This window comes from Apiospora kogelbergensis (assembly GCF_038363985.1).
Source record: "Apiospora kogelbergensis strain CBS 113332 chromosome Unknown utg000007l_segment0_segment0, whole genome shotgun sequence".
Lineage (NCBI taxonomy): Eukaryota > Fungi > Ascomycota > Sordariomycetes > Amphisphaeriales > Apiosporaceae > Apiospora > Apiospora kogelbergensis.
In genome coordinates this window covers 3,965,625-3,987,155 of record NW_027117424.1, presented here as the reverse complement: position 1 = coordinate 3,987,155, position 21,531 = coordinate 3,965,625, and the positions used below count along the sequence as shown (strand labels likewise).

At 53.1% G+C, this 21,531-nt stretch overlaps 6 protein-coding genes across 6 annotated transcripts; 3 read left to right on the top strand and 3 right to left on the bottom strand.

Moving 5' to 3' along the window:
- Nucleotides 1–205: 205 nt before the first annotated feature.
- Nucleotides 206–4,305, top strand: PG998_011707 (uncharacterized protein; the record flags this gene model as incomplete). Its single annotated transcript, XM_066878523.1, has 9 exons — nt 206–277; nt 355–408; nt 464–561; nt 614–1,721; nt 1,850–2,242; nt 2,308–2,329; nt 2,421–2,713; nt 2,769–3,191; nt 3,871–4,305. The coding sequence occupies 9 exons, from the start codon at nt 206–208 to the stop codon at nt 4,303–4,305; spliced, it is 2,898 nt and encodes a 965-aa protein (XP_066727577.1).
- A 562-nt stretch (nt 4,306–4,867) lies between these two features.
- On the bottom strand, nt 4,868–6,819 carry PG998_011706 (sodium/hydrogen exchanger family protein; the record flags this gene model as incomplete). Its single annotated transcript, XM_066878522.1, has 5 exons — nt 4,868–5,281; nt 5,336–5,714; nt 5,765–5,784; nt 5,841–6,628; nt 6,702–6,819. The coding sequence occupies 5 exons, from the start codon at nt 6,817–6,819 to the stop codon at nt 4,868–4,870; spliced, it is 1,719 nt and encodes a 572-aa protein (XP_066727576.1).
- A 1,427-nt stretch (nt 6,820–8,246) lies between these two features.
- On the bottom strand, nt 8,247–9,511 carry PG998_011705 (uncharacterized protein; the record flags this gene model as incomplete). The annotated part of the gene is made up of 2 exons (XM_066878521.1): nt 8,247–8,375; nt 8,426–9,511. 2 exons carry the CDS (start codon nt 9,509–9,511, stop codon nt 8,247–8,249), a joined length of 1,215 nt encoding a protein of 404 aa, XP_066727575.1.
- An 840-nt stretch (nt 9,512–10,351) lies between these two features.
- On the top strand, nt 10,352–13,048 carry PG998_011704 (cation transporter; the record flags this gene model as incomplete). The annotated part of the gene is made up of 11 exons (XM_066878520.1): nt 10,352–10,388; nt 10,449–10,569; nt 10,633–10,769; nt 10,863–10,944; nt 11,005–11,123; nt 11,181–11,222; nt 11,295–11,630; nt 11,689–11,803; nt 11,887–12,601; nt 12,672–12,712; nt 12,775–13,048. 11 exons carry the CDS (start codon nt 10,352–10,354, stop codon nt 13,046–13,048), a joined length of 2,019 nt encoding a protein of 672 aa, XP_066727574.1.
- Nucleotides 13,049–15,734: 2,686 nt separating this feature from the next.
- On the top strand, nt 15,735–16,126 carry PG998_011703 (uncharacterized protein; the record flags this gene model as incomplete). The annotated part of the gene is made up of 2 exons (XM_066878519.1): nt 15,735–15,901; nt 15,955–16,126. The coding sequence occupies 2 exons, from the start codon at nt 15,735–15,737 to the stop codon at nt 16,124–16,126; spliced, it is 339 nt and encodes a 112-aa protein (XP_066727573.1).
- Nucleotides 16,127–19,812: 3,686 nt separating this feature from the next.
- Nucleotides 19,813–20,740, bottom strand: PG998_011702 (uncharacterized protein; the record flags this gene model as incomplete). The annotated part of the gene is made up of 2 exons (XM_066878518.1): nt 19,813–19,842; nt 19,982–20,740. The coding sequence occupies 2 exons, from the start codon at nt 20,738–20,740 to the stop codon at nt 19,813–19,815; spliced, it is 789 nt and encodes a 262-aa protein (XP_066727572.1).
- Between the last annotated feature and the right edge of the window lie 791 nt (nt 20,741–21,531).

The following is a 21,531-nucleotide window of genomic DNA, read 5'->3' as shown; positions in this document are numbered from 1 at the left end:
CACGAAGTCGGAGCTAGTAACAACCGCAACAGTGGCGCTACGTCATTAGGTTACTAAGCCGAAACCATTACCAGCGTCATGTAGCAGCACAACACACCTGCCTCATTCCAATTGACAGCACATCCCCATTCATGGCGCCGGCCCAAAACCTCATCGCAACAGTCTTGACTATACTCGAAGCTGGTCTATGACCATACAGGTCAATATGGACATCCATAGCGCATTCAGCCCCCGCGAGGCTTTCGTCGAGAGTAGCTTCAGCATCGTGGAAAAGAAGGTCAGTCATGCTGGTGTCACAGCCTGCAACGCCTCGCGACACGAACTCCAGAGGAGCTGATATCTCTCTACATACAGCCAAAAGGCTCTGCGTCGCTTGCAGCCGTCGTCTCGGCCTTTGTGCCTACTTGGGTGAGTCCGCCGTCAGCAGGATGGCACGAGATGCTTTGCTGATGACTCCCTTCAGGCAACCGGACTGCTCTTTGTCGCGATATTCGTCGCAATTCGGCATCGCTATCGCAACATCTACATGCCACGCACATTCATGGGCACCATTCCAGAGAAGTCCGTTCCATTGCCTCTGTAGCCATATGGAGGCTCTGCTAACACATCCAAGGAGCCGGACTCCCGCCCCGAGCGGCAGTGCTTGGTTTGACTGGGTGCGCACGATGCGCGACGTGCCCGACAAGTCGGTCCTCTACCGGCAATCGCTGGACTCGTATTTATTCTTGCGCTTCCTGCGCACCGTCATTTTCATCTGCCTGGTCGGCTGCGCCCTGACCTGGCCCGTCCTGATGCCCGTCAACGCGACGGGCGGCGGCACGTCGACGCAGCTCGACAGCATCGGCATCGGCAACGTGCGCGACGGGCGGCGGCTGTACGCGCACGCCCTCGTGGCCTGGGTCTTCTTCGGCTTCGTCATGTTCACCGTGGCCCGCGAGCGGCTCTGGCTCGTCGGGCTGCGCCAGGCCTGGACCCTGTCCAAGCCCAACGCCCACCGCCTGTCCTCGCGCACCGTCTTGTACCTGTCGGCGCCGCGCGACGCGCTGGAGGACGCCAACATGCACCGCTTCTTCGGCGATGCGGCGGTGCGCATCTGGCCCGCGACCAAAAACGAGGAGTTGGAGGGCCTGGTGGCGGCTCGAAACTCCAAGATCGAGCAACTTGAAAGCGCTGAAATGGCACTGATCCGCAAGGCTGACGAGAAGGGACGGAGCGCCGCCAAGCGCAGTGGGGCGGACACGGTGAATTACAATGACTTGTCTGATGATGTCAAGGCATCTGTCCGTCCCAATCGACATCTCAAATCCGGCAAGAAAGTGGACAGCATACGATGGCTCCGGGAGCAAGTAAAAGAGACGGAGTCGGACATCGACGAGGCGAGGAACGCGAACGAAATAGGCCATCCTCAGGGCGCTGCAGCGGTATTCGTCGAATTCAAGACGCAGGCCGACGCCCAACGCGCATTGCAGCAAGTGGCATCGGCCAACCTGCTCGCGCTAACCCCGAGACATACGGATATCCCACCGGGTGACATCATCTGGAAGAACCTGACCATCCCGCCAGCCAGGCGAGCCTCCCAAGAGGGCCTGGCGCTGGCTATCGTCATTGCCACCATCATCTTCTGGTCGATTCCCAGCGCTTTTGTCGGTCTCGTTTCCAACATCGGATATCTCGCAGACAATGTCAAGTGGCTTGGCTTCCTGAAGAGACTCCCGCAACCGGTGATTGGACTACTATCCGGACTGCTACCACCATTAGCTACAAGTGCGCTCAGCAAATTCGTGCCTAACCTCTTTCGATGTAAGCTACAGCGACACATCTCCCAATTATAGCGGAAGCAATCTAACAGAGTTCAGACATCTTCAAATCTTTCGGTGCGCCCACCACGACTGCCAATGAGCTGAAGGTGCAGAGATGGTTCTACGTTTTTCAAGTCACCCAAGTGTTCCTGGTCACTGCCGTGTTTTCGGGCGCTGCGACGGTGGCTTCCCAGCTGGTCGACCGACTCAAGGATCCGACGTCGGTCCCGACGTTGCTGGCGCGGGAGCTCCCCAAATCTTCCAACTTTTACCTGACCTACTTCATCATTCAGGGTACCACCTCGGCGGCCGATAACTTGCTCAACTACTCGGATCTTCTCACGTATCTGGCCTATGACCGACTTTTCGACAAGACACCCAGGCAGAAGTTCAATCGCTTCACGAGTATGAAAGGCATCGCTTGGGGCAAGGTGTTTCCGAAGGTGAGCTGCCCTCTCGAAACTGTTCGCCCTGTCTGCTTGAACATAGCTAATCCTAGATGATGTAGTTTGCCAACTTCGCTATCATCGGTAGGTTTCGGAGCACGGCACTCCCGCATGTTGCTAGATAGCTTGACTGACAACTCTTTTAGCAATCGCGTATTCTTGCATCGCCCCCTAGTAATGGGGTTCGCCGCCATCGGCCTATCGCTCTACTACTTCTCCTACCGCTACAACCTCCTCTTCGTGATCCAGCCCAAGGTCGACACAAAGGGACAGGCCTACACCTTGGCCCTGCAGCAACTCTTGACCGGCGTTTACATTGCCGAGCTGGCCCTGATTGGCATATTCGGCCTGCGAAAAGCCACGGGCCCATCGGTGCTGCTGGCCGTTCTCTTCATCGGGACCATCGTGTACAACGCGCTGATGAACAAGTACCTCGCGCCCCTAGAGCAATATCTGCCAGCCGAACTGGTTAGTGATCCCAACGGCAACCACGAGACCACACCTCTCCTCTCGTCCGCCGAAGAGGGCCAGGCCCCCCAGCCGTCGCACCTCCAGCGCCTCGGCGAGCGCGCCCACGTGCCCCCAAGTAGTCGACCCCATCGCGCGCTTCTTCGAGCCGCGCATCTCGACGTCGTACCGGGCGCTCAAGAAGTGGCTGGCGGAAGGCGACCCATCCTACGATGACGATGACGGCGGCGCCGCCGCCGCGATCGCGATGGATTACAGCGAAGAGGACCTCCGCAGGGCCTACCTCAACCCCGCGCTGACCAGCCCGACCCCCGTGCTCTGGCTCGCGAAGGACCGGATCGGCGCGACGGCCAACGAGATCCGGGAGAGCGAAGGCAAGGGGCTCGGGGCGACGGATCAGGGGGCTTGGTTGGATGATAGGGGGCGGGTTCGGTGGAGCGTGGACGATGTGCGGGAGGTGCCGATTTGGAAAGAGAAGGTGAGGTATTAGAAGTAGCTAGCATACGCTGTAACGAACATCAAAGCTGTGTCGATTTGTCTTAATAGGCTGAGCGATAGTCATGATAATAAACGCATACCCATCAAGCCCAGCGATGCCTTAGTCTAGCTACATGGAGTTCTGGAGACGTATGCGTCGGATGAGTGCCTTACTTGCCACCAGCCTCGACCGCGCCCTATCGCAAACCACTACACAGCTACTAGAGCCTTTCACGTATCATTACCAGCCACCGGAGAGATTCGAAGAGCTGCCTGGTTAATTACTCCGCGCACAATTAGGCATACATTTCAAGTCATTACCAAGCATTTCGTGGAGGGGCAGCATGAACTGCTTTGACGTAGTATCCATTGCATTGTATTCGCTAATTATCGCCTGCCCTTCGACGTCATGAGCACCGGGAGCGATCCCACAGCATTGCCATCTTGCCAAAGACGGCAATCCAACGCCAGCCGAGGTGAAGCGGTGAACCTAGTCCTTGTGAGACAGCTGGTCAAGTCGAATCCAGGTATGCCGGGACAGCTCAAGTATAACTTCGCCAAACTTGACGACGTGGGGGGCTTGCAACGGCATCGTCCCTCACTATCTTGCTGGGTCGATTGAAGCGCGCAGAGCCCATAACGACTTCGAGGGGTTCCGACCTTCAATCTTCCAACGGCAGCGACCTCCCAGTACTGTGTATCCGATCCTCGAGCTCCACGACATCCAGGCCGTATTCTTGGTTTCCCGGGACTTCTTCCATGGGAAGCAAGCCGAAGGCACATGGCACAGTCTCGTCTACTGGCCTCGGTTCCGCTGGGCTCTAGGTCCATGCACCAAACCTCCCGCCGACCCAGGTATCACCGTATTTGTTCGGTTTGCCAATAGCTCGCGGGCTCTTCACAATATTCCGCATTCGATTGCCTCTGGGGTCCGCGTCCGCGTCACGCCCTGTACCGACGTGAAGCCGCTTGGTTCGCAGCCCCCGAAAGTATACGCTGGGCCTCCGTCTCTACGTCGAGCGGCGCGCGAGGGCGGCGACGAGGCCCTGCAGGTCGGGGAGCTCAGGGCGCGCTGCGGAAGCGACCCTGGGTGCCGAGTGCCGCCGTGTACGTGAGATGGCGAAGGCTTCCCGGAAAGATGCGCTGCAGCTCGGCGAATGACAAGCGGCGCAATGGCGTTTCCCCGAGGGCTGTGCACCGCCGACGACGCGATTATGGTACCATTTTCCCCCGCTTTGCGTATTGAAGGCCACTATTGGCCTTTTGCTGCCGCGACACAGTCTGGCGAAAACGGGAATATAACGGTGAGTTGGTTCAGCCCCTCGCCCCTTCGCCTTTTGCCATCGGTTTCACAGCCCATCGCAGGAGATCGGTGCTTCTGATACGGCGCACGGGGTGCTCCAGATCATTGCGGCTGTTCGGTGTATTGCGGACTGGATCCGCGACACATACTAGCCTTGGTACAGGCGTGCAATTCTGAACCTGTGTACATGATTTCGGATCTGGTGTACTGTGTAGGGTCCTGGGCGGAGGTTGTCACAGCGGTCTTGGGTTAAAAGGCGTGTGCGATCTGGTGTCGAGTGTTTCACATGAATGAGCGTTGGAAGATACCGTACCAAGCTCCACTGGGAGTAATGGAATTACTAGAATTAACACTATTTCTTCATTCGGCTCCCTTTAATCATCGACAGGTTTTGGAGGAGTCTCGTCGTCATCTGGAAATCGAATAGTACGATTCGGTAGCTTTGGGGACGCCGGTCGCCCTGTCTCGCGCTCAAGCCCCTCAACATAGCTAGACACCCCCTCTTCGCTGGGTATCTGGCCATTGGGTTGAGTGGGTGGCCCACGAGTCCGAGATGCTGTATGCATGGAACCAGATCTGGAGCCCATCGGTGTGCTTTCAGCATTGGTGTTCAATCTAGATCCGCTGCCGATGGCAACTCGTGGGAGAACACGGGAAACACGGCCACGGAAACCAGCCGGAAGTCCGTGATCTTCAGACTCGTCCCTGGGCGACGTTATGGTGAATGACAGTGTTCGGGGAAGGTAAAAGCCGAGTTTACCCATGGGTATACTTAAGCCATGGACAACCTAGACGAGGATCAGTTGCGCATACAGTACATTCTCTGGAGTGAGGAAACTTACCACACTACAAATGGCAATGAACCAAACAATAACTGTGGTTATTTCACCCAGGTTTTCGACGTCTGGTCTAGTCTTGCCGTCTTGATCGAGGGTCTTGATAAACTCGAGGGTGATAAATAGGTAGAAGATGCCCGAGACTCCAACCGGGCCAAAGAATCCCATAAAGATGGCTTGTCTGATATCTTCAATTTGTCGGATCCACCGGTGCAGGCCGAGAATGACTGGAGGACGTCGGAAGAGCAAGACAAGGATACCTAGAGGAATCAGCCGGTAGATGGGGATAACGTTATTGACCAGAAACATGTGCCATGGGCAAACTGCACCGTACCACATGAATATGGTTACGTTCAAAAGCATGTCAATCGTGGGTTGGAGGGAACTTTGGTGCACCAGTGTTAGCGAGACGGTTCGAATCACGGCATAGATCACGAGGTTGGTTTCACGACATACTAAAGAACAGTCAGTAAAGCGTCACATGGGCATAGCAGAAGCGAGGAGAGCATACCTCATCAAGGGTTTCAAGCCGAAACCAGTCGTCCCAGGTAAATACATTGCCGGCGATGAAGCAAGCCAAGACGTCGTCACTGCCAATCAGCCCGCAGGTGCCGGTGATGAACAAGGCCAGAGACAAGGCGAAGACGAGAAAGCTCTCGCGGTCCACCCACTTGCGATCTTCGGCGAAGTGGAGGGCTTCTTTCGCAAGCCATCCAACGACGGCGCCATAGGCGACAGAGAGAAGAATGGTATAGCCCCAGGTCTCGCCGAACCACAGACCCATGGCCATGCCGCCACCTCCAGACTCGGCATGTCCTCCATCGCCCAGGTATTTGATCAGGTACAAGGCAAAGAAGAGAAAGGGGTAGCCGAGCCCGTCGTTGGCGCCCGATTCGGCGATGATGATCTTTTGCAGCTCCTTTGGGATGTTGTGGTCAGCAAACTTACCCTTGACGATCACGTTAGACAGCACGGGATCGGTGGGGGTGACGCAGGCGCCGACGGCGAGAGCGTGGAGGAAGGGGATCTTGGGGACGAGCCCCCAGACGAGAAGACTCGTCAGAAGCCACATGGAGATCATGACGGGCCCGAGTAGGATGAGCAATGGTTTCCATTCGCGCTTTAGATAGCGGCTGGGCAGCTGCACGCCGGCAAGCACCAGCTGCACGCCGAGGACCAGGCGCGAGAAGTACAGTGTGATGTTGTTCAGGTTCTCCTCACTACCGAGGGCATACTCTAAGGGCCGAATGAAATTCGTAGCATGAGGTGAGGCGACGACGCCAGACAAGAGCGATATAACTATGCATTGGTGGTTAACTACTACAGACGGCTAGGGATGCGGGAAAAGATGGGAGGGCAAAAATGTACTCACGCGCTTCTGACATGTAAAACCTCTCCTTGAGCAGGTAGGATACTAATCCGTAGAGGGAGATCCAAGCCCCCAAGACGCTAATGACGACATTGAAGTTGGTGAGCTCGAGGGACGGCATCTCGGTATGTAGCAGCAGCCAGCGATTGGCTCAGTTTGGGGTTATCGAATGCGATTGCCTGCGGTACGAGGAGGGTCTCGCCGTTTTTCTGCTCTCCTTCCCGCATGCGCGACAGTCCAAGTCGAACTGGCTTAAAAAGGTCAATCAGGATGGAGGCAGAAGAAGAAAGCCAAGATGATGGATGACAACGACCAGAGGAAAAAAGATCGAAAGCCAAGAGAGCTTGTCTGCAAAGCTCTGGAGAAAGCCAAGCACGCAGAGAGCTTGTTTGCAAAATTCCAAGATCTGATCTTCAAGTGTAGAAAGCGCCAAGTGCCGGAGCGGGTCAGTGGGTGGTCAGTGGGTGTAGGCCTTCTGGTGGGCGTATGGGGGCATTCCTAGTGTATTGATCATTAGCCTGTAGCATTACGTAGGGCTGCTGCTGCCAAGCGGCTACCATCAGCAGCAAACCAGCAGCACATGCAAAATGGACGCTAATCAGCTAGAACCAATGCGTCGGCAGCCTTGGCCGTCGTGCGTGGCTGACTGACCACCATTGTTCGACGCCGCCGTGTCTCGTCTAGGAATGAATCGTGCGGCTCCTCGTCGCCAAAGATTCAATTGTTGGCCGCCATGGAAAAGTAGGTTTCCGCGAAACAGACGGGGCCACCGCTGACAGTCGCAGTGGGCAGGGAGCTAGAGGGGGGGTTAGTTGCGGCCGAGTTGTGGAGTCTATGAGTAGCTTATCCCCGTGTATCCGGCTTTACCAAATATGATTGGTTGCCCCCGGGATATCGGACGAACGCCAAAGCTGACTGAACAAAATTGATTGAGGAACGAACGGTTCGACTCCCTCCACCGCCTGTCAATCGCCGAGTAGGCCAACACTCGTCGAGGACAATTCGGCTACAACGGGCTGGGCGAAGCTGAAAGTGCCCAGCCATTCAGAGCAGATGGACTTCAAAAATTCGAGCCTCTTCCGGCGGGAGGAACCGCAGGTTCTGGGTCCATCTGCCCACGAGTCGACAAGCAAGCAACTCCCGGTCGCTTCTTGAATCGGCTAAACGTGATTCTGATTGGGCAGCTTGTAAAGATCCAGAAGCTTTTGATCGGTGCAGCAGGACTGGCACTAAGTAATTTAGTTTGGTTCGGAAACGTGTCGCTGCATTATAAAATATAGCTTATGTTCACCTCATGTTCTGGTTGGCAATAAGCCGTCCGATCGCAAACACGCCATTTAGCGTCGTCTCGCCAGTGGCATGCGCTCCTATCGTCCTTGGGGCCACCATATTCGCCTTCACAACAACACGATGCTAAATGAATAGGAAGAGACTGGGAAATATTTATAACGACGCCTTTGAGGTTTGGGTGTTACGCTGATACTGCTCGGAAATAGGAGATTGCGAGCATGACATATCTGCTCATCGTGTGTAAAAAAGAGCAAGGCACTACGGCCCGCGACCGGCTTTACAGATGCTGATCGAGCGGCCCCATTCCGACCTGAGGAACTGCGCCACCGTGAGCCTCCTTGTTGGCAAAGGATCCAAGATCGAATAAACAACGTTCCGGCATTGTTCCTAGGAGCCTGTCAGCTGCGTATCATCGGGAGGCATAAGGGGAGGCCTACCGGCTCCAACGATTCGATTGGCGCATAACCCTCTTCGACACGGCGTTCCTCGACGTATCGGGTGTAAAACATGTCTTCCTGTCGAGCTTGATACCAGAGGTGGCGAAAAAGTCGCATATGCATATAGATGACACCACATGCCCATACATCCACAGCGCGTCCGTCGAATTCGTCTTGGGTATACTCCTCTGGGGCTATGTAGGGCTTGGACCCCCGGACCAGGGACAGCATTTGGACCTCGTCGTCGCTGCCCTCGAGAGGGAGGATCCACTGGCTGCAGCCAAAGTCGCTAATCTTCAGGCTTCCCTCGGTCGTCAGCAGCAGGTTGTCGGGCTTCAGGTCGCAGTGGGCTATGCCCACACCGTGGAGGTACTCGACGCCGTGCGCCAGCTGCTTGAAGAAGCAGTCGGCCTCGCTGCCGTCCAGAGGCCCGGCGGCGTCGAGCAGCGAGGCGAGGGTCCCGGCCGCGCAGTACTGCATGACCTCGAAGAAAGGGCCCTGCTCCTCGTGGAGCAGGTCCAGCGTGCGGACCACGTTGGCGTGCTGCAGGTCCCTGGCTATCTTGAACTCGGCCAAGACGCGGTTGCTATACCTCAGGTAGGTTTGGCCGGCCTTTTGGTGGAACTCCTTGATGGCGAATAGCACCTCGTCCTGGCCGTCGCTGGCAGGTTTGCGGTAGACTCTGACGGTGCCATAAGCGCCACTGCCAACGACCTTCAGGCGCCTGCCATATTTCTCGTACAGCTCTGTTGGGCCTGCTCTTTCTCCGTCATCTGCAACGGCCGCCTCCTCCTTAATTTCCTTCTTGTGGTTGGCCTTGGACACGAGGACGAGGAGTGCCTTTCGCAATCGTTCGGACTCTTTCTCTATCACGGTCCTCCAGAGTCTTTGCTTCTGCAGCTGTGTCTTGGGATCGAGGAAATGCCGATGGCCGCCGGGTAAATCTGCATCGTAGACAATTTTTGGAAATAGTCCGTCTTCTGCGGGTGACTCTGTGGAAAAAATGGGCTGGTCAGCGGTGCTTGTCGCTCGGCGCGATGAAAAGAATTTGGGAATAAATTGCCCGCTGAGCTTACCAGTGGCCATTCTTCAGTCTCGTCGAGTGCCCGGCATCGGTGCAATCGGCTGCTCTGCCAAACTCGGTCTCTTCCTTCAGAGACCCGACGCGCGAGACGATGAATGTCTCTAATATCTCTACTAGATATCGTATATGGGATGTCTCCTCATTGTAAGACCCCATCTTCAAATCGCAATACCAAGCTTGGCAGACCAAGCCGGAGTTGGAAGCAGGCATTATACTACTGCATATATCGCAGTTGTTACAGGCCCAAGGAACAAGATGACCGACGCAGCTGATTGGCTCCTTCCGGAAGTCCGGATTTAAGCAAAGATTCCAGGGGGGGTGCTTAATAAATAGCGCATTGGAAGTTGGTGCGTCCGGCTGTGAACTCTATGATTGGCCCTTACCGGTAGGCCGGAAATCCTCGAGTATCAAATCCCACTGCGGCTTGGCATGGGCACCGTTCCAGTGACAGCACCTCGCCATGGCATCGATGAGATGACATGGCTATTTGTTTTCCCCAAGTGTGGCCGTCTTACATTACAAAGATCAAGGTAGCTCGCTGATCTAGGCCCTGGTTGGTGGACAAGTGAGTGATTTTAACGCAGCCATCACGGCTTGCTGGTGATATAAGGCCGCAATGCTGGACTGCATGACGGCAGCTGCTTTGTTGTTCTTTCGGATCGTCATCATCAACAGCATTTGACACAGTCATCCTCCCCCGCAGAAGTTCAGACCACTCCGCGCATCTTGTATTCATATTCCATAGCCAAGACTCCCGGTGCAACGTTCCCCGACACAGACTCAAACCGCGCCTCCCCACGTCTGTTGTCAACCGGCTAGCCGGCTTCGATCGCATCGAAGCCATGTGGAGGCCACAGCTCGATTACATCACCCTACACTGTAAGTATCTGTCCCATTTCTCCCGCTCCGTTTCGCATCTGACATCTCTTTGTTATCCAGATACGTGGATCATTTTCTGTAGTATTCTGGGGCTCCTGGTCATATACCCTTACGGCAATGTCTCTGCTATCGATGCGTACTTCTTTGGGGCGAGTGCGTCGACTGAGTCGGGTCTCAACACGTATGCCCCAGACAAAACTCCCTCATCAAGAAGAAGCTGATTTGGCTGACGGCATCTATCCAGAATCGACGTCAAGGACTTGAAGACCTATCAACAAGTTTACATCTATGTTATTCCCATAATAACGAACGTGGGGTTTGTAAATATTATGGTGGTTGCTGTCCGCCTATATTGGTTCAAGAAAAAGTTCAAGGCTGTTGGTATGTTGGTCACTTCGCCCCTTTTCGGCGGCCATAGGCACCTGTGGCGGTGTAACTGACGAATCTAGCCCCCTTACTTACGACCCGACCCAGAGGCTGTCGTGTTTTCGCTACGGCGTGACGATGAGGCCGAGGTTCTTCCACCCCAGGACCCAGACCAAACAAGCATTTCGAAGTAAGAATTCTGCCCACTGGTTATCGCCTCAAATAGGAGTCGGCTGACCTCTAGTTGCAGAAACACGGAGAATGCCCTTCAAAAAGACGAAAAACGCACTCTAGCTATCGGAGACCCCCAAACTGAAGAAGAGCCAGATACCACTTACTACATTCCGCCTCCCCAGGAACGTGACAATGGTCAGTCTACCTCGCTCTCGATGTGCCGACTTCGCCATGTGCTGATTATATGTGCAGGACAACCATTCACCGCGCGTGATTCTCCTCATGGTGATAATGGTGAGTAGTGTGACTATCGATCATGCCACCGAATATTAGCAAGTTAGCTAACCCCGTTTCAATCGCTGGCAGACGGAGATGAGATCAAGCCAGTCCCATCACAGCAACCCGAGGTCGACATGGGACTCAGAAAGCGACGGACGGCCACCCTCGAGGGCCCCAATCTGGCCACTGCTCGGTCCATCCAAAACGTCGCAAGATCAGTGCTCGTCCTCGGCTCCCGCGCCAGCAGCGAACGCCGGGACGCAAGCGTCTCTCAGTTTCCCCATCCCAGCGACCTCCCTACGCTGTCGAAGCAGGTCACCATCGGGAGGAACTCGCGGCTCTACAACCTCACGGAAGACGACAAAGAAAAGCTCGGGGGCATCGAGTATCGTGCTTTAAAAATGCTGATCAAGATCATCCCCGGTATGTGATGAGATACGCATGCCCTGCCTTCACAATCCACTAACAGCACTATATGTAGGTTACTTTTTTGGGCTGCACCTTTTTGGCGTTGTTTGCCTTCTTCCATGGATTCACAGAGCCCCGGCCAAGTACACGGAGTGGCTAGCGGAGTGTGGTCAAGATAAGACTTGGTGGTTAGTATTGTTTTCCCCTGGACTTGTAGTATAAAATGCCACAACCAACAATACACGATTGCTCACTTTCATACTTCCAACAGGGCATTCTACTCAGCACAGACCATGGTGGACAATCTGGGGTTCACCCTGACTCCAGACTCCATGATTACCTTTAGGGACGCTACATGGCCCCTGTTGGTGATGACGTTCCTGGCCTTCGCCGGCAATACACTCTACCCAGTTCTACTGCGGCTCTGCATTTACGTCACCTATAAGCTGGTCCCTACCGGCTCTTCGGCCAAGGAATCTCTTCGATTCCTCCTGGATCACCCCCGCAGATGCTACACCCTGCTGTTTCCGAGCCGGCCTACTTGGATTCTGTTCGGCATTGTGTTCGCTCTCAACTTCGTCGACGTCTTGTTGATCATCGTCCTGGACTTGGACAATCCAGCCGTGAACGACCTCGCGATGGGCCCGCGAGTCCTCTCGGCGCTGTTCCAGGCGGCCTCGTCGCGCCACACGGGCACGGCGACGCTGAACCTGGCCAACATCAACCCGGCCGTGCAGTTCAGCCTCCTCGTCATGATGTACATCGCCATCCTGCCCATCGCCATCAGCATCCGCTCGTCCAACGCGTACGAGGAGCGGGCCCTGGGCGTGTACGAATCGCAGCAGTCCCTCGACGAGACCAACGCGTCGAAATACGTCAAAATGCACGTCCAAAATCAGCTGAGCTTCGATCTTTGGTACATATTCCTTGGGACTTTCTGTATCTGCATCGCGGAGTCGGCGAGGATTGTTGATATCAAGGAACCGGTAGGTCGCCTTTGCCCCTTTTTGGCACTTTTTTCATCACTTGGGAATATTGACTAATATGGATTTCTAGGCCTTCTCGGTATTCTCGGTCTTCTTTGAAGTGGTCTCAGCGTAGTAAGTGGCCCTTGAATAACTCTGCGAAGCGAGCCTTGCTAACAACAGGGTGATTAAAGCGGCAACGTCGGTTTGTCACTCGGCCATCCAGCCGTCAGCACGTCCCTGTCTGGCCAGTTCACGGTTTTCAGTAAGCTGGTCGTCTGCGCCATGATGATCCGCGGCCGCCACCGTGGCCTCCCGTACTCGCTGGATCGTGCCGTCTTGCTGCCTGGTGAAGGCGAGGGTAGCCATGAAGACGAGGGTCGCCAGATGGTGCGCCCCGCCTCGAGGTCAACAAATATAACCAACCCAGACAAGAAACTCAAACCAGTGGAGAGGGCTAGAGTATAGGACCCAAATCATGTCCTTAGTCATGTTTAATGCTCATTTTCAGGGGCAGTTTCACGGGGCCAGAGCTACCAGTAATAACTTGATCAACTCCTTAACATAGCGCAAATAGCAACTGAAATAAGTATGTCCAACTCAGAGGGGCTGAAGCGTATATACTACATAATCAGTACATAACGACCTAATTTAAATACATCAACCACACAGACGTCATCTCGTCCTTCTGGAGGGGCCATAAGCGTTCTCGCCAACCTCATCCCCGCCTTCATTGCCTGGCCTTCTCTAACGACGCTGATTCTTCATCGTCTGGGTCTTGCGCATCTCGTATTCTTTAAGTTGTTGAACAGTTGCGCGCCCAGTCCTGTCCAACGGCTGTATAGCAGCTCTTTCGTACCCGCGCAGATTTCCCTCGGGGTGATAGATGGCCCCAACGACTTGATCTGGTTTGCCCTGAACGGTGGCGGCCTGTATTGGACCGGCGTCGTTTATCGGACGCTCCACGAGCCGCCTGCGGTCGTTCGGATGGTCTGGACGGGCCAGCTGTGCCGTCGTAGCGACCTTCCGGTTGTAGTCGAACCTCTGGATGGCTTCGGGTGCGACGGGATACTCGGCGTACTTGGTGGGAGCTTGTGCTGTTCCGCTACGCGTCTCCTAGGGCTGAAAGTTTCTCGTTGAAGGCTGACGAGTTAGTTAAGCACAAATACGAGATTCAAGTCGGTGTATAATTAGAGCGGAAGGTGGTTGCTAATGGATGTGCTACTAAGCTAGACCACCTAATACAGAGCCACCCCCTTCACGAGCTAGCTTAAATCGCTTTAACAATAATATTATAAGAAAGGAGATTTTATTTAATTAATTAATAATAAAATATTATTTTAATTAGAAAATTACCTAGATTATTTCGATTATATTATATACTTTAGATTTAGCGTTAAATTTAATTTCTTACTCCTCCTCCTCGCTCTTTTCTAATATATTAATCGTAGACTCCTCCTCTAAGCCGTCTAACTCTACTTTTACTCGCTTAATAATATATAGGTTAATAAATCTCTTATTAAGGTCTAGGATTACTCTCTTCCTCTTTTTAACCCTCGATCTTTCTAAATTAACCTTTAAACTAACTTTTTCTACCTTTAATAAGTTAATTTTAACGTTTAAATTATTAAAGGTTTTAACGACTTTATTAAATAAAATCCTATATATTATATTAATATATATAAAGTCCTCCCCGGCTAATTTAATATTTAGATTTTAGAGCTAGCGATTACTCTTTAACGTCTTTATAAACCCCGGTATTAATTTTACCGCGCCGATCTTATTAAATTACCGTAAAGTTATCGCGGCTTAATCTATTACGATTTACCGGTCCCCCTTTCGAAGCCGATTATTATATAGCTTTAAAATATCCCGGGGGTATAAGCTAGTTTTACGCTACTTAACTGCGATTAATTTTAAGATAAAAGTAACGTTATGAGACCTATTTTAAAATTAAAGGAAGTTAGGTTTATTAATATTTAAATTATATACCGTTAGGTAATAGAATATAAACTCTATTTTAAACTTCCTTTTTAAAGTATTAAAGGGATTAATATTTAAAGGTTAGAAGATATAAAAAATATAAATAAAAAAGTATACTAAGAATATTTTCGCCTTTAAATAAATTATTATAAATTTAGTAATAATATAGCTATTATACCTATTTAGGATTAATAACCTTTATTAATCGGGATTAGCCGGCTAGGTATAAAGGATAAAGAGTTTTTATAGCTAAAGTAACCCGATCTCTTTATTAATTTAATCTTTAAAAAAGGTTATAAATAGTTAATCTTTAAAGTAGAAATTTAGATCGTTATTGTTATCTAGGAACTATTATTATTAAACCGATACCCCTTTAAATATAATTAATAAGGGTGTAACGAACGGCTATCGGGTGTCCAAAGAAACCTAGTAGGCGTACTGGGGTTTATGTTGGCTTAGACGAGAGAGTACTTGAACGTGCAGAAGACTCCGTCTTCTGATACAATGGGCAATATCCCTTAACTGATCGTAGAACTTTGACTGAGGGTGCAATAGGTCGTTAAGGCAATGTGCCTCACCAATGGGTAAGATTGATGCTTAGATTGATCACTGAAGTAGAGAGTGTCTATATGAAATACATAGGAAACGTTCGTGGTTATATATCCAATCTCTCCTTCACTGATTCTCCTTGGATCACGCTGTCGGTTGGTGATCCTGTCCGCTGGCTCACTTGGATCACCGTGATCCCGTCGCTCCAGACTCGCTGGGAGCGTCGTGATCCGGTCGCTCCTCATCACGTGACTTGGGTGCACTGTCCATTGCGTGCTAGCCTTCCGGTGCTGTCTCCGTTCGTACTACCCCCTGGGTACTGTCTAGCCGTGCCGTCGCTTCGGGCATTGGTCGTCGTGCTGGTGGTTGTTTCGGGACGATGGCTTCTCGGCGGGTCTTGTCATTGTAAGCGCTGTCCCGTGGGGTACGTACCCGGGTTATCGTAGTTCCGTGCCGGATGACGGGTACTGGCCGCAGGGTTGGGTCGGGTCGTAACACTATCCTCCCTCCCCTACTTGCTTTGTCCCCAAAGCAGTTTGGTCATAAGTACTGGGTCGTGCCGCCGTGTCGGAGTGTTGTAAGTTTCTTCCCTTCTTTGTTTTTATTGTGATGTGCGCTCATCATGCCAGATCGTATTGAAAAATCGAAATCCAAGAAGACTCGCGAGCGGTCTTCTCTTCAGGAATATATTGCTCTCAACGGTCGTACTGCCGATATGCCTTGTTCTTACTGCTTTAAGAACAAGAAGAAGAACTGCAAGATCGCGGAGCGTTCTTCTCGTTGTGAGGAGTGCGTCAGTCGTGGGCGTCCTTGTGACGGGGTCTTGGTGGCTTCTTCTCTAGAGAAGGTGCTAGCTCAGCAACGGAAGCTGGACGAAGACGAGGAGGAGGCGAGCGAAAAACTCTTGTCGCTTCATACCGAGCTGGCGAGGCTGCAGTCCCAGCTGGCCGAGGCGGCTGGTCGTTTGTCGCGCATCCGGAAGATTCGACGCAAGGTGAAAGAGCGTGGCGCTGATTTGTTTGAGCGCGGAATGCAGGAGTTGGACACTGAGGACGAAGTTTTGCTTGCTCTGGATGGCCACGAGGGGTGCCTTGTTGGCGACCTTCAGCACATGGGCGTTCCGGCTAACGTGGACTGGTCGGCCCTTGGTCTAGGCGACCTTGGTGACCTTGGTCCGTTGGTCGAGGGCCCTTCTGTTCGAACTCCCGAAGTTCCTCAGCGGCGTTCGCCAGGTGTTTCTTAGGTTCCCAGGTGTTATCTTCTGGTGGGTAGCCTTTCCACTGGACGAGGTACTGGAGGCCTCGTCCCTTCTTTCGTTTGCCGATAATCTTTTCGACTTCATACTCGTGCTGATCTGTTTCGACTTCTAGCTGTGTGTCGGTTTTCGAGTTTTTGGGGGCTGGTTCGAGTAGTGAAATATGAAATATGGGGTGTATCCGCATTGTCTTGGGTAGTGATAGTCGATAGTTGGTTTCTGAAATGACTTCTGCGATTTTGAATGGTCCGATCTTTTTGAAGTCTAGTTTGTCGCTGGGTCGCTTAGTTTTGATGTTGCGTCGTAGGAGGTAAACTTTTTCTCCCTCTCCAAAGGTTGGTCCCTTCAACCTTGTTTTGTTGGCGTATTTCTTCATTCGTTCCTGAAGAAAGGTGAGGTCTTGTTGCAGAGCAGTCTGTAGTTCTTTCAGTTTCTCGACTTGTATGGTCGCGACTGGTGCTAGCTCTCCTTCCAGGGGTTGTCTGGTGATCTCTGGGTCGTACCCGTAGTTCGCTCGAAATGGTGAAATGCGCGTGGTTTCGTTGTCTGCGCTGTTGTACGCAAACTGCGCCATGGGTAGCAACGTTACCCAATTGTCTTGCTCATGGTTGACGTAGCATCGTAGGTACTGTTCCAGGGTCTGGTTCATGCGTTCGGTTTGTCCGTCTGTTTGGGGGTGATAGGCTGTGGATAGTTTGTGCTTCACGCCTAGCTGTGCCATGAGTGACTTCCAGAACTTGGCGGTGAACAGCTTATCTCGATCGGAAATGACCGTTTCCGGTAGCCCGTGCTGGCTGACGATGGTTCTGAGGAATGTGTATGCAAGGTCGCTGGTGTCACTGGACTCCTTGTACGGGAGGAAGTAGGTATACTTCGTGAGTTTGTCCGTGATTACCAGTATACTGTCGTATTCGACCTTAGTCAATGGTTCTGTTGACAGGGGTAGCTTGACGACGAAGTCAAGTGCGATGGTTTTCCACGCCCTGTCTGGTGGTGGTATGGGTTGCAGTTCCCCATATGGTCGGTGTCGTGCGGCCTTGGCTTTGTTGCAAAGGTCGCATTCGCTGATGGCCTTTGTGACCTGGTCTTTCAACTTCTCGCAGTTGAACAGCCGTGTGATCCGTTTCCACGTCTTGAACACTCCCTGGTGTCCGTGCGCGGGGTGTGCGTGGAATTCCTGGATGAATTCCTGCTGGTGTTGTTCGGGGATGAGGATCTTGCCTTGATAGTATACTAGCCCGTTTCTCGATACTCCGTACGGTGGTCGTAGGGTGGCTGTGTCCATCTGCTCGTGGCATCCCCTGAAGCGCGCAACCCACTTGTCGTCATGCTGGACGTGGTTGGTTGTATGTAGGTGTCGTGATGGTACGAGGTTGCCATCGTTATCCTGCATGAGGATAGTCCGGGTCTCTGGCGGGACTTCCTCTTGATGGTCTGGTCGTCGGCTTAGGGCATCGGCCCTTCCGTTCTCGCTACCCTTGCGGTAAGTGATGACGAAGTTGAATTCTGATAGAAATTCGGACCATCGTACTTGTCGTTTGTTCAGCTCCTTTGTGGTGGTGAACGTGGTGAGGTTTTTATGGTCGGTGTAGACCTTCACAGGGTCTTTCGTTCCGCTGAGGTAGTGTCTCCATTCTTCGAAGGCTTTGATAATGGCCATTAGCTCTTTATCGTGTATCTGGTAGTTGAGCTCTGGTCCATTCAATTTCTTCGAGAAGAATGCGACGGGGTGCAATTTCCCGTTGTCGTCTCGCTGGCTCAGCTGGCCTCCGATCGCATAGTCCGATGCGTCGGTTTCGACTTCGAAGGGTTTCGCGGGGTCTGCCACGCGAAGCACTGGTTCGTTGACGATCCGTTCTTTTATGGCTTGGAAGGCTTCTGCTTCCTTATCGGTCCATCGGAATGGTTCGTCCTTCTTCGTCAGGTTCGTCAAGGGTGTCGCTAACCTGCCAAATCCGGGGACAAATATCCGGTAATAGTTGGCTAGTCCTAAGAAGGATCTGACTTCGGTAGCGCTTGTGGGCGTGGGCCACTCCTTGACTGCTGTGATTTTCGAAGGTTCCATTCGGATCTCACCGGGGGACACGACGTATCCCACGAATGTGACCGTTGTCTTGTGGAACTCGCTCTTCTCTGGGTTGACCAGTAGATCTGCGTCTCGTAGCTTCTGGAGTACTAGCTTTACGTGTTCTCGGTGTTGTTCCTCATTCTCGGAGTAGATTAGGATGTCGTCGAGGTAGACCACGACAAACTTGTCGAGGTATTCTCGTAGGACGTGGTTGATCATCGCTTGAAAGCTAGCCGGGGCGTTCGTCAGGCCGAACGGCATTGCTTGGTACTCGAAATGGCCATACTTGGTTCGGAACGCGGTTTTCCATTCTTCTCCTTCCTTTATGCGGATCAGGTTGTACGCATTGGGTAGATCAAGTGCTGTAAAGATCTTGGCGCGCAGCAGCTTGTCTCGTAGATCGCTGATCAAAGGCAGGGGGTACCGGTTCTTGATGGTGATTTCGTTGAGCTTGCGGTAGTCGATGCACATGCGCCACTTAGGTTTCCCGTCTTTGCTCTTTTTTTGGTACGAAGAGGATGGGGAAGCCTGCTGGCGATGTCGAGGGTCGTATGACTCCTTTCTCGAGGTTCTCCGTGATGTACTCCTTCAGGACTGCTTCGTGCTCCTGGTTGAGTTTGTATATGGGCATGAATGGGGGTTCCTTCCCATCCTTGAGGGGTATCTCATGATCCCACCGTGTGTGAGGCGGTAAGCCTGTCTTCAGTTTCCCACTAAAGAGGTCTTCGAATTGCCGGTACTCTTCTGGTACTGTTGTTGTAACATCCGGCTTTGGCTCCTTGGCGATGACATATGCTCTAAGGACCTTAGGTTTGCTGGGGGATCGCTTTCTGGATCGCTGCCCTTCGACTAAACCTCTTCCTGGCGTATCCCACTGAAGTTGGCCTGTCCTCCAGTTGACTCTGGGATTGCTCACCCGCAACCAGGGTATCCCCAAAATCACGTCGTATCCTGCGACGTCCGTGATGTCACACGTGATTCGTTCATGACGTCCTCCGATGTTGACCGAAAGGTTCGCGACTTCCCTTCGGATTTCTCCATCTTCGTACGTCATGAGTCCTCCATCGACGGTCCTGAGTCGGTATGGGGCGTCCTTTTTCTTGCCAGTTCAACTGCAGGCTGTTGACGATTCGTGGTGAAATGTAGTTTCCTTGCGCTCCGCTATCGAGTAGCGCTCTGATGGTGACTCCTTTGATGTCTACCAACAGTACGATGTGCTCGTGGATGTCTTGTCCATCCGCTGTGGCACACAGGGACCTGTCTTGTCCCGTCGGGTGTTGTCCCACTACAGCCGGCGGTACTCGTTTCCCGATTGTTGCCTTCTGCGACCGGGGTTTCCTTGCATCCCTTGTTGTCGGCGCAGAGTCGCTCGCTGGGCTAAGGTGAGCGTGGGCGTCGATGAGTACGCTGGTGGTGGTGTAGGTTCTGGTCCGGTGATTCTCGCTGGTCCTTGTGTCTGGGACTCGGGTTCACGGATGAACCTTAATTCGTTTCTTCTCCAATGTAGGAGGGTGACTTCTCCGTTGTCGTTGATCCGGCTTCCCACATGACGGTCGGTTGTGACGGTTCGTCCCTCGGTGGTGAGGAAGTTGCGGTTTCGGAGGTCCTCGGTCTCATCGGGCCGCTGGTCGTACGTCTCGTAGACGTTGAAAGGCGCAGTAGTCATCCTCGGGGTGTATTGTGGTTCGCGAGGGCCATTGGTCTGCAGCCTTCTCAGGGCTCTGGGCTTTTCCCATGCATGGACGAGGCATCGGTCCTCCCTGCAAAGGGTCCAATCTTGGCCCTGCAGGTGGCACCGTCGTGGCCACTGAGGATCTTCTTGTACCAACAGGTACGCGCGTCGTCCATCGGGTATAGTTGTCTTGATCTTTCCAATCAGATGATCTGGGTGTGGTTGTGGGATCGGCCTTCTGCCAATCCTTCGCGGGAACCAATCGTTCTCGAGTTTTTCCGCGAGTTGCTCCGTGCATGCGTCATGGATGCACGAGATCCATGAGAGGGTGAAATGGGCTTCGTCGGTAGGGGCGATTCGGCGATCATCGCCTACCGCGTAGTTGCCCTTGATTCCTTGTCCAAACCCGTACATGATAAGGGTTTGTCGTAGCTTCCTAGAGTCAGGGGACGGGGTGCCAGGAATGGCAAGCCATCCGTCCTCTTCCAGGTCTCGGGGCTTTGCGATTTCTTCGACGAGGTCGTTCATGGGCATGCCAACGAGTTGCTCGTGGCCCATGGGTTCTCCTACCTCGGATTCTTCGCTGGTTGAGTCGTAACCCGTGAGTTCAGTGGTGAGTTCCTGTCGGGTCATGGCGAGTTCTCGCGTCGCCTTGCCCTTGCTCTTCGGGGGCTTGGGAAACCATCCGGTTCCCTCTTTATCCGCCAGGTGGGTGTTGCAACCGTCATCGTAGCAGGCTGTCCAGGATAGGCTGCCGTGTGGCACGTCGGGCGTGTTGTTGGCGCTCCTTCCGTTAATAGCTGCTGGGGCTGGTTCTCCACTGGTGGCGTTGACGTGTCGTCCTTCGGGGACTTGTCGGAATGCCTTCTTCGGGCTGCGGCAGTCGCGGGCGAAGTGCCCGTCCTTTCCACAGTTGTAGCAGGTGACCTTCTTTCGGCCATCCTTGCCATCCCGTTGGGTGGCGTCGAGGTCCATGGGTCCGCTGTGGGATCCATAGGACGTCTTTTTCCATGTCCTCTGGACAGGTCGTCCGTGGTTGGCTCGAGGTTTGTTGTCTGCTCGCGGGGCGCGGTTGCCCTGCTTCTCGAGTCGTCGTTCGTACAGGCGGTTGTCAATCTTGACTACCTTTTCCACGTACTTGTCGAAGTCGTCGGGGCGGTCTTCCCGGCTGACTTCGTCTTTGACGTCTTCTCGCAGTCCTGCGTAGAAGAGTGTCATCAAGGCATCGTCATCGCTCCACTCCGTTCGAGAGGATACTTGCTTGAACTTGGCTGCATATGCAGAGGCCGATCCCTTCTGCTTGAGTTGCATGAGTTGTCGTTCAGCGGTCCGGGCCTCGTCGGGGTTCCCGAACGTAGCCTTCAGCTTGTCTTCGAAACTGGTGTAGTGACGGAAGATGGTGCGCGTGTAGTCTTCTTGTTCAT